General features: G+C 41.0%; 1 protein-coding gene across 1 annotated transcript in view; it reads left to right on the forward strand.

Moving 5' to 3' along the window:
- megf8 (multiple EGF-like-domains 8) overlaps positions 1–12,045 on the forward strand; it is a 36,214-nt gene extending 24,169 nt beyond the window's left edge. Inside the window, exons 30-44 of the mRNA XM_060862061.1 lie at positions 286–523; positions 619–790; positions 886–1,049; positions 1,134–1,269; positions 1,468–1,699; positions 1,873–1,999; positions 2,481–2,691; positions 3,562–3,776; positions 5,575–5,770; positions 6,019–6,187; positions 6,303–6,495; positions 6,673–6,843; positions 6,929–7,059; positions 8,353–8,485; positions 8,669–12,045. Coding sequence (XP_060718044.1) covers positions 286–523; positions 619–790; positions 886–1,049; positions 1,134–1,269; positions 1,468–1,699; positions 1,873–1,999; positions 2,481–2,691; positions 3,562–3,776; positions 5,575–5,770; positions 6,019–6,187; positions 6,303–6,495; positions 6,673–6,843; positions 6,929–7,059; positions 8,353–8,485; positions 8,669–10,129 — 3,949 coding nt within the window. The 3' untranslated portion in view covers positions 10,130–12,045. The remainder of the gene's footprint in view (positions 1–285; positions 524–618; positions 791–885; positions 1,050–1,133; positions 1,270–1,467; positions 1,700–1,872; positions 2,000–2,480; positions 2,692–3,561; positions 3,777–5,574; positions 5,771–6,018; positions 6,188–6,302; positions 6,496–6,672; positions 6,844–6,928; positions 7,060–8,352; positions 8,486–8,668) is intronic.

Raw genomic sequence — 12,045 nt, forward strand, 5'->3', positions numbered from 1 at the left:
CAGCAATAAAGCCTAATAAGCACCAATTAGGCAGCTTTAAAATGACTGTGATACTCAGCTCCTTCTAGACATTTACTGGTGTGGTTACAAACATGGTGAGGTCAAGAGAATGGTCCAGGAAGACAAGAGAACAGGTGATTACTCTTCACAGGAAGGGCAATGGCTATAAGAAGATTGCAAAGATGTTAAACATACCAAGAGACACCATAGGAAGCATCATCAAGCATTGTAAACTGACATGTGGCTCATATATTGACATGTGGCTTATATATTGTAAACTGACAGGTATTTTGTGCAAGAGCACCGCTGGACTCAGATGCTTACCAGTTCATCGGAGGAAGGATCAAACCCCTTACCCCGCTACCATCATGCCTCTGTTGTAGTAGCCATTCATGACCATATGTCTAATACTCCAACAGACACTCACCACTTAATGCTTGTGGTGGGTGGGGTAACTCCAAACAGTGTTTTGAATGATACATGGAGCCTCAATTTAAGTAGTCTGGTGTGGACAGAGTACAAGGTATGGAACACTAGATGTGTTTTAAATGGTTTCCAGCTTTTAAATATAACAACAAAATGAATCTGTTTTTAATTGACAACTACTTATGTTTTCAGAGTTTGGTGCTGCCTTCTGTTGCTGGTCACACTCTGACAGTGCGCAGAGTCTCCTCTGTGCTACTGATTGGAGGATACTCTCAAGAGAATGGTTTCAATCACCACCTACTCGAGTTTAATCCACAGTCTGGAAACTGGACTGTATTGCCACACACTGGTACACCACCTACAGGTAAAATGTGGACACTGAAAGAGAGAGATTTTTTTTCTAAATTTAAAACTAGTGTAGATCTTGTCTTGAATAAATATATATTTTTTGTACCACAGGTCTTTATGGACATTCTGCAGTCTATCATGAGCAGACTGATGCTGTGTATGTGTTTGGAGGTTACCGTTTCCATGTGGAGGCTGTAGAGCCTTCTGGAGAACTCTATACCCTTTATTACCCCAACCTCACCTGGTCTTTACTGGTCCCTTCCCGGGGAAACAAGGTGATTGAACAAGTTCAAAGAACTCAGACATTAGCAGTGTTTGAGAATAAAGTCATCTGATCAGTATGCTTTTCTGCCAAACAGCCTCTGTCGCATTTCTTCCATGCGGCAGCTCTACTGAAAGACACCATGGTGATTGTTGGAGGGCGGACAGGAGCAGAAGATTATAGCAACACTGTGTACCTCTATCAGATCAATTGCAACACCTGGATACAACCAGGTATCCCTATCACAGACATGTAACACAATCACTTTATCTCGCTCCACTTTTTCACAAATATTTATTAAGGAGCCCATAAGTTACTAAAGCTGCCTTGCTTTTGAAGTGCATCAGTTGTCCTATTCACTACCAGCAGACAAATGCGAATGATTTTTCACACTCTAATTTTTTTTTAAACTTGCTTTATTCTTACTGCAGTATCTTCAGTCGGTGAACCTGTTAATCAATCCATATCCTTGGCCATGGCAAGTTCAGGGAATCGTCTGTTCATATCAGGTGGATTTAATGGTATCATGCTGGGACGTTTGATCACTCTCTCGGTGCCATCTGACCCCTGTGTTATACTGCCTACACTGGAGGCCTGTAACAACAGCACAGGCAGCTGTGTGTGGTGCAGGGGTGCCTGTACCTCCTCAGACACAGCAGAGAGGTACACTTTAAGATTTACAGAAGTTGAAAACTTTAAATAGTTCTTGATTAAGTACATTTTTAAAGCCTCATTGGGAGTTAAATCGTTTAATATATATTCCAATGTAGATGTTTTCTTTTTTGCAGTTTCATCAGTTTAACTTTTTAACATTTTATTTAACTTCTTTTTTTCAGAATCGGCTGTCCTGTAATCCATTCTCCATGCTTTCCTACTCCGCGTGTCCCTGATCAGTGTCGAAGGCTGAAAACATGCAGTGAATGTTTGGCCCGACATCCCAAAACATTTTCCAGCTCAGGACAGGTAACAGGGATGTGTTCCAGCAGTTCTCTAGTTTTATTCATACCGGCATACCCTCTGAACATTTTTCAACAGCCAGGCCAATTCTTTTATTTTTTGTATTTCATTATTTGATATTGACATAAATATGTTTGGTGTCAAACCACCCAATGTCTTTGGTGAGCAAGACCGATTTATCATTTTTGGAAAAAGATACAAGTACGCAGTAATCTATTGGAAAATATAGTTCCATATGATTGAAAAAAATAAATGCCGCTAAATGGTCACATATACCACGCTTGCAATAACTGCATCAAGATGGTGAACCAGATGTGTTCAATAAATAGTAAAGACAAAAGTATATAGTAAAAACAAAATTAGCCTTGCCAATCCAATACTTTCAGAGGGGGCTGTACCTAAAGTGTTAAGTGTACTGAGTACAAAGTCTTTTTTCTGTGTGTCTAGTGGTTGTTACATTATTTCTCTCGTTCTTTTATATACATAGAGCACTCTACAGTGTAAATGGTGCACTAACTGTCCTGAAGGAGCATGTATTAGCAGCTCTGTGACCTGCGCATCGGAACATGACTGCAGGATAAACCAAAGGGAGATTTTCCTCTCCAGCAACTGCACTGAAACAAGCTGTGAGGCGTCTGACTGCCCAAAGTGCACAGCATCAGGGAAGTGTATGTGGACCCGTCAGTTTAAACGCACAGGTACATATGAACATGAACTGATTGTATTAGACTGTCTAACACAGGGGTGTCAAACATACTGGTCTAAACTGGCCCACCAAGTTCATTTATTATTTGACTTCTAAATGAAAATCTACCTTTGTACTCTAATTCAGTGGGAGCAGTGGGTGCAGTTTAAACATTTGTACCCATTTATACTACTTTCCTGATCCTTATGGCACAAAATATAACTTAAATAACTGTACCAAATGTTTTTAAAGGTGGGGTGCACGATGTTTGAATGCCAATGTTGACATTTGAAATCACCAAAACAAACACGCCCCTAACCCAAATGGGTGTCACCCCGTTTTGATAGCTCCGCACCACACATACATGCGTAACCCAGGGAACTATTATGGCAGAACCTGCTGGGGCAGCTGACCGAGGGGAAATTTTTACCAATAAATGAACTCAATGAGTAATACTATGGTAATACAGGTCTACTATGTATAATACTATGGTAATACAAATGTGTTTTTGTAGTACTGTGTGTTGTACCGTGAAAGGTTTAGCTCCGTTTCACGTGGAAGACGACGTTCAACACCTAGTACCCGAGGCAGAGGTAACGGCAGGTATCCGCCATGTCAATGTTTCAATCGCTTTCAGCTAATGTCAGATATGCGCACTGAACACTCTCTCCGCCGCATATTGATAAGACACGCCCCTTTCTGCTCATTGGCTACACGTTTGTTTCGTTTGCCGGCCTGACTCAGTTTTCTGAAGCATTTTTCAAACATCGTGCTCACCACCTTTAACCTATTTAAAAAATGACTATCTTTTTTCCTCTTGATTTTATGTACCGCAATGTTTTATTATTTGTTGATTTATTTAAAAAAAACCAATTCTTCTCAGGGGAGACCAGACGAATTCTGAGTGTCAATCCGACATACGACTGGACATGTTTTAGCTATGCGCTACTGAATGTGTCACCCATGCAAGTGGAATCGTCTCCCCCTATGGCCTGCCCTACGCCCTGTCACCAAATCCAGAACTGCAGCGATTGTCTCAGCTCCCATGGTTCAGATGGGGGTTGGCAGCATTGTGTCTGGAGCATGGCTCTGCAGCAGGTGAGAGGCTACCCACACTTACCACTAACCAGACCTACTACATCAGCTGCTTTCCCAAGCGGTTACAGTCAGTGTTTCAATAGTTGACTAAATAGAAATGATTTTATTTCACGTTATAACTCAACTCATGTAAAATTTCATGTTACCATACATTTTTAAGTCAATTATAGGTTATCTACTGTCATTCTATAATGAATATTTTTTAAAATAATAGCTAAGAGTCTGATTTTTCATGTTTATTTACTATATCAAATTTGCAGTGGATCAAAAGTTGACGTATACCGTGGTTGTATTCTGTGACGTTGGCTTTTCATTGTTCCACTGATTGGAAAGTTGTGAGTTGGAATCCCAGGTCCACCAGTGATGGGCCCATGAGCAAGGCCCTCAACCCTGATGAGAGAAATGAGAGAAAATTTAAGTCGCTTTGGATAAGAGCATCTTGCACTTAAATTAATTGATCATTGTAACAAATGGGTAGAATATGTAACCTTCCTATTAACCATTCCTCTTTACTGTAACTTAGTCAGATTTGTGGGTCTCATTTCTCATTTCGATCAGTTCGCAGATTTACTAAGGGACTTGGGTCATAGCTTTGTGATGATCACTCCAATACTTTCACTTTGTTGTCTTTTAAGTTATTTTGATAAAACTTTGGAGGTGTGTTCAGGAACATTTGTCTTGCTGTCCGACCCAGTTGTGACTAATTCTTGTTGATATCTTGAAGTGTTGCATAGTATTTACAATATTTCTTGATAACTCATCTTCCTCATGAAACCATCTATTTTCTGAAGTGCACCAGTATTTCTTTTCCAGTACAGATGTTTCACAGTTTGGATGGTGCTAGTATAGGATTGACTTGTACCCCTTTTCCACCGGAAAGAACCGGGTGCTGGTTCAGAGCTAGTGCTGGTGCTGGTTCAAAGTTGGTTCCACTGGCGAACCTTCTAAGAACCGGTTTGCCCTTCCATTGGTCAGAGAGCCATCACAGAGGGGGGAATTTGTGACCTAATGGTTAGAGAGTTTGACTCCTAACCCTAAGGTTGTGGGTTCGAGTCTCGGGCCGGCCACGACTGAGGTGCCCTTGAGCAAGGCACCGAACCCCCCAGGCTACTTAAGGTGCTACTTAAGAACCACTTTTCCTGGTTCAGAGCCAGTGCTTTGGGTGTCGAAAAAAAGAAAGAACTGGTTCTAAATTAGGCGCTGGCGCCGAACCAGCACTCAAACTGCCTCGGTGGAAAAGGGGCATAAATGGTGTATTTAAATAGTCCATAGGTCCATAATACATCCAACTCCTCCACCATTTCATTTGTTATTATTTTGGGTTAACAAAGTTAACAAACCCTTTTAATTAAGTTCTGTTTTGTTTCTAAATGATGCGGTATTTGTGTGATCTCAATTTTTTTATTTGCATACACTTGTTTGTACTTATGCATGTGGTTTATCTGTTTGGAAAGTGCTCCTAATGAGGAAGCAGACTTGTGGAGGGTCACAATTTTTTCTGCAGTCTTGGTTGAGTTGCTTTTTTATTCCTACTCTATCAAGGGCAAAAAGACAATGTCTATAAATTTTAATTATATATTCCCAATTTAACCCTAATGTTTACAGTTCAAAAGCTTCTGTCATTGCATCAGTTTCTGGAATCTGCCAGACTTTTTTAAGGATCCAGTCAATTTGGTGCAAGTAAGCTTTTAAGCCACTAGGATTCTGATCTAGAAATAAATAGTCTGTAATCAGTTGTATGAAAATGAACTTTTATATGAAGATGATCTTCACAACATCTTCCGTCTCTGTGTGACAGTGTATGAGTCCTTCATTTGTTCCGTTGCGCTGTGAAGCTGGTCAGTGTGGTCGTCTGCTGTCTGGGGGAGACTCTTGCTCTCCTCAGTGCTCCCAGCTTACCCAGTGCTCCCAGTGCATTGCCAGGCCGCAGTGTGGCTGGTGTGCCACCCGTGGAGCTAATGGTGCAGGACACTGCCTACAGGGAGGTCTGGATGGTAAGTATTCTTCACTAGAACCCCAGCTCTAATATTCATGTAATTTATGTTCAAACTGTATACACTGAATAAAATTGTAACTTAAAATATAGTCTTTTTGGAAATTTCGATTTGTGAAGTTTCAAGGTGCTACATAAAACAAGGATTTAAATTTTGTACACTTTTCTGCATGTTTCAGTGTTTCAAATGTTTCTTGACACAACATACTAGTCACCCACCGAGTTTTTCACTGTGTTGTCATTTTGTAGGTGTTAGCAAATCTCTCTGTCACCACTGGAACAGCAGCTGGTCCTTCCTGCACTGTCCGGAAGAGGATGAGTGTGCCAACGGCCATCATCGTTGCAATGTTACCCAGGACTGCCATGACCTACATGATGGTTACCACTGCACCTGCAGAAAGGGCTACATACTCAGCAGGTACATTCAAATGCATAGACACGTTGTTTTTAATGGTAACAAACCTAGCAAGACTCAATTCATGCTTATTCATGTATGCTTATAAATAAATCCTCTTTCTTTCTTTCTTTCCCAGTGTATCCGGGCAGTGTGAGCCAGTATGTCTGCAGGGCTGCGTTAATGGCACCTGTGTGTCACCGGGAGTGTGCCAGTGTCACTTTGGCTTTGTCGGGGAGAACTGCTCAAGTCAGTGCCGTTGCAACAAGCACAGCAACTGTATGGGCGTCACTCAACTGGATACATGTCTGGAGTGCCATAACCACACTAAGGTATTGCAGGTCTTCTCATATATTGCCAGTTCCTTAGTTGGGTAATGTTGATTGGTTTTATAGATCCTATGTTTATATAATAATATATATATTTTTTTATTTTTCTTGAGACATATGAGCTGGTTTACTCAAGTGTAATTCATTAATTCATTCAATAATTTTATTCATTTCACTCAGGGTCAGCACTGTGAAAAGTGTAAGCCATTGTATGTAGGCTCTGCAGTAGGTGGTGGTGTGTGTCGTCCATGTCGGGAGTTTTGTAGAGGAAACAGTGATGTATGTTTGTCCAAAGATGAGCTCAAGTTGGCACTGGATTACCCAAGTGACCACCCACTAGATCCTGAGGGTGTAAGTCTGCTTTGTCTGTTTCACTTTTTGATTTCTTTTTCTTCTGGATATTCTGTAACTCTCTTACATGTTGTTTTTCCCGCAGATTGTTCATTGGGTAGCAGAGGGCCCCACTGAGGATAATGCTGTGTGTGTGAACTGTCAGAACAACAGTGTTGGGGACAAGTGTGAGAGCTGCCTTAGCGGCTACTTTCTGCTGCAGGGGAAGTGTGAAAAGTGAGTGAGCTGCAGTGACAAGCGCTAAAAAAAGTTACAATTTGCAACCGCTGCAACCAAATAACACACAGAGATGACAGAATATTTAGTGGGGAAAAAACATTTGGATTGGCTAGTGGAAGTAGCTCGAAATATCAATAACAAAAAAATTATTATAATTATTGATTGATTCATTGATGATATAGCCTTTGTGATATAGTCAGTAACAATATTCTTATGACTTCATATCTTCCTGCTGTTAAAAATAATTTAGATCATGTAGACATCTGCATAGAGAAAAATGTTTCTCAAGCCTCTGCATCCTGCCCAGGCACCCAGTAAAGCATAAAAGGCTGAAGGAATTTATACAGATTGTGAAAATAAGTCAGGAGGAAGATTTTCCCTAGATGGACCTAGACCTATTTCACTACGTCTTTCTGTACCTTTATCTTAATGTTGATTTAAAATATCGGTCTGAATCTGAACCACACAACACATGCTTGTACTGTGTTTATACATACACACTTTTTATTATATCTACAATAAACGATTTGAAAAATTACAATTATGCTCCTTTATTACAACAGTGCTGTTGGCAGCTGCCACATCATTGCCTTAGTGCTGTTTAAAGTTAAATGGCTACAGTAAGGTGTTATGAGCTGATAGAACACACTAATGAGAGTGTATTGCTTCTAAATAATTACAGTTATACCATGACAGAAAAAAAAACAAATTCTCTCCATGTAATAAGTAACTTTTTTACTTGCACAAGTGAATGACAGATTTACTTATCTGAAGGACAACAATATGACAGTCAAGATGTCAAGCCCTGAATGTGTACTTTTTTCTTTCATACTGTTTTTCATACTGCATACCACTGACGATGCAAATTAAAATGTAAAACATCGGGATGAAGATTCACTTTTAGTCATTTTCCTCCTTTGATATTAGAACAAAGCAAGCAGCACTCTGTACATCGTCTGTACATTGAGATGTCATTCGTTATTTTGGCACCATCTTTGTAGACAGGTATAGGAAAAGAATACATCCCATAAAAAGGAGCCTAGTGGTTAAGGTGTTGGTCTACCAACACCTTAGGGAGGTTGTGAGTTCAAATCCCTACGTCCACCAAGCTGCCACTGCTGGCAAGCCCTGAGCTGAGCAAGGCCCTTAACCATCAATTGCTCAGTTGTATAAAAAAAAACATGTCGCTCTGGATAAGAGCATCTGCTAAATGCTGTAAAATGTAAATGTACATAAAAAGCAAACATCGGTAGTTTTGTTGCAATGCAGGTTTTTATTTGTGTCTTTTAGGTGTCAGTGTAATGGCCACGCAGACACTTGCAATGAGCACGACGGAACAGGCTGCCCCTGCCAAAACAACACGGAAACATCATCTTGTCTCAGCAGCTCACAGAATGATCGCAAGGAGTGTTACAGACAACAGGTATTATTAGATATATTGGTTCGTTTTATTAATGATGCTTACAATTTATTTTATTGCCACAGTCTAGCCTGTGGTTTTTGGGAATCCTACATTTTTTGAGATAATTTCCAAGTGTCTAAAATGTTCAAAATTATATTCAAAGGCTTATACTTTCCTTACTCTGCAATGCTTTTGTTTTCCCAGTGTGCAAAGTGTAAGGACGCCTTCAATGGCACACCAATCAATGGCCGTCAGTGCTACCGGCAGTTCAACGTGGACAACGAGTGCTGCTTTGACCCGACATCACAGGTCAACTGTTTCCATGAGCCTAATATCCGAAATCTGCCAATGGGACGTACAGTGTTTTTTGCGGCCCAGCCCAAGTTCACTAATGTAGACATCCGCGTCACTATTGATGTTACATTTGGTGAGGTGGAAGTGTATGTGTCTAATTCCCATGACACTTTCATTGTGGATGTTGACCGCCAGACGGGTGTACACAGCATTAAAATCGCAGACGATATTGCCTCCGTTCCCATGACTCGAGGAGACAAAGAGGTCCCTTTAGCGCTGTCACCGTTAAAAGTGAATGCAAATTCATCTTCCTCTGCCATCCTTGGTTTACATGCCAAACCCCACAGTGCTGAACGGGAAGTGCGTGAAGAGCGAGCAGAGGGCCTCATCACTTACATCACAGTGTGGAAGCCGCAGACCGTGCTGATTGTGCGTGTTGTGCGTGATCGTGTCGTCATCACCTTCCCACATGAAGTGCACTCGCTTAAATCCAGCCGCTTCTTCATCGCTCTGCGAGGTGTTGGTACAGAAGCCCATGGTGGAGAGTCACAAGGTTTGCTGTTCCTACGCCAAGACCAGGCACACATAGACCTGTTTGTTTTTTTCTCTGTCTTCTTTTCCTGCTTCTTCCTCTTCCTGTCTGTGTGTGTGCTGCTCTGGAAGGTCAAACAGTTCCTGGACTTCAGGCGTGAACAGCGGCGTCACATTCAAGAGATGACAAAGATGGCATCACGCCCCTTTGCCAAACTCGCTGTCTATTTGGAGCCTGATGAGCCGCAACTCATCTATTTGCCCTCAGCTGGAGGAGGAAGCTCTGTCTCACTGGCACATGTTAGGACAGGCAAAATAGGCGGCATGGTCAGTCGAGGAAGACCTGGAGCTCCATCCTACAAGCATGATCCTGGTGTGACTCGCCACCATCACCACCACCCTGCCCTTGGAGGAGGCAACAGTGGGCAGCACCTTTCCTTGCACTACCTGAATATGCATCAGTACGTTCCCAGTTCTGCCACTAATCCAACATCACACAACCATCATCACCATCCAGCTTCACATGGCAGCTACCAGCAGTTCTGCCGTTCTGACCCCTTCCTCTCACAGCTCCTGGGCTTCTCCTACTCCTCCTTTAAAGTGGGACCTATCACCCTAGAGCCCACTGATGATGGCATGGCAGGAGTTGCCACTGTCCTATTCCAGCTACCTGGCGGTATCTTGGCACCTAACCGAGCATGTCTAGGCTCTGCCCTGGTCACCCTGAGACAGAACCTGCAGGAGTACTGTGGGCATGGTGGAGCTGGCACGCATCCAGGGGTTGGCATAGGCCGAAAGGGCATCCTGGGTCACCAACATCTTACCACAATGGCCATGTGAGGTGCAGGAGGACAGGAGTAAGGGGATGGACAGATGGGAATTTCAAGTTGAGAATGCATAAATTAATACCATGTATAAGAGACGGACAACTTGAAAACTTTAAAGTGAATGTTCTTGAAAGGGCCAAGCTATGTGAGGAACATGTGAGGGTGTTTTATAAGGGATGTATTTATTGAAGCAGTGGAACAAATTATGTGGAATAGATGTGATTATTCTTGTACATAGACACAGTTAAGTATTAAGCAACTTTCATTGATTTGTCTTCTGCCCTTTGTGGAAAGCTTTCTGTGAGCTTGGCAGCAACATTTAGGAAACGCACTACATGTCTCGTTGCTGTAGCCTCCTTTTGTCCTATACACCACAGAAGTTGAAGTGACACGCTGTCCCAAAGAAAGACTTTGGGCCGCATTTTACGGTGTGTTTCCGATCATGAATGTTGGCCTGCTTACAGAACCAAAATGTGCTTTAAGACTCTAATGACAATCGGAACTGCTCTCTACAAGATCGTTGCAGCTGGTTTAAAAAAAAAAACTCGATCGTCTACTAAAATGGGGCAGTTGTGGCTGAAAATATTTGGAATATGTTCTTCAACAGGCAATGTATTTAATCATACTAAAATGAACAAAACATTGGCTTGAGGCTATAGCTCTTCTGAATGGTGGACCATGTGGTTAGATTTACACATATTTAGCCTGGGAAAAATTGCATTTTAGTGTTTCTGGAGTTTCCCCCACTCACTGTATTTAAATGGTTTGTTCCTATAGTCATTTTGCTTGGTATCTATAGCAGATTTTGACTTTTAATTGCAATTGTATTTATGTTGACTGCTGTGTTATATTGTTAAGTCATGGCCTACAAATGAAGGAATCACCTGCTGTCTGGTTATTGTTACAGTGGGTCAAGGTTAAAGTGTACAGTAATGGATATGCTTTAATATTTAATGTTATTTAAGAAATGGGTGATGCAATCATGCATTTTAATCCAGCTACTTTTTTTTTTGACTGAACAGTATTTATTTATAATGGTTTAATAATTGTCAGAAACGGACTTATTGGTAGGAAGTATTCGATTAAATAAAAAAATGTATTCTCCATCTGAATAGAATGAACAACGCTATGAAAAAATTTCAAGAGTGGAAAAAGTGTTATATTTTATTAAGATTTTAGTTAATAAGGTAACATGGAAAAACAAGACCTCGACCCCTTTGTAAGTTTTTCCTTTTTTTGAAGATAGTGTTGTTGTTGTTTTTTTTTTAAATGGTCAGAATTGTCTTGCCGTAAAGTGGCTATTTTGAGTCTAAAGGTTTAGAAATTTTACAGGGCAGCATGGTAACACTTTCATGGCCATGGGTTCAAACCTGAGATCAGGTTACTCTCTGTAGATTTACATATTCTACCCATGTCCACATGCCTTCTCTGTCACTGTTCAAAGAGATTGGCGAAACTACCTTTTGCCCTAGCTGTACATTCACAATTGTGTATGATGACCTGGGATGGACTGGCATCCCATCCAGTGTTTATCCCTGAAATGTATAGTGTTCCAGAGCCCCTGGCTGGAGTAATGCAGTTGCTTGTAAATGAATGAAAAAAATAAATGGATGAATAGATGAACAATGAAAAGTTGTAGACTCCTAACCGTATTACACCATGTAAAAATTCCACAGAAACCTCAAACAGTATCAGCTTGGGTTGACAATTCAATTCCATTCTGTCCTGGATCAATTTTGTTGCTGTTATAAAACAAATCAAGTATTTAGGAGTTGAAAGACCAAAATATGTACAGATTTCTTGAAATATATGGATGCTATGTATTCTGTTCAGTCCTGCACACAATTCTTTTATATTATGTGATTCATGCTCATGCATTCTGTGTATATACTACTTTGGCCCTATTAAAATTCAACTAATAGTGGTTAA

The sequence above is a fragment of the Tachysurus vachellii genome, chromosome 25 (genome assembly GCF_030014155.1).
Source record: "Tachysurus vachellii isolate PV-2020 chromosome 25, HZAU_Pvac_v1, whole genome shotgun sequence".
NCBI classification, from domain to species: Eukaryota; Metazoa; Chordata; class Actinopteri; order Siluriformes; family Bagridae; genus Tachysurus; species Tachysurus vachellii.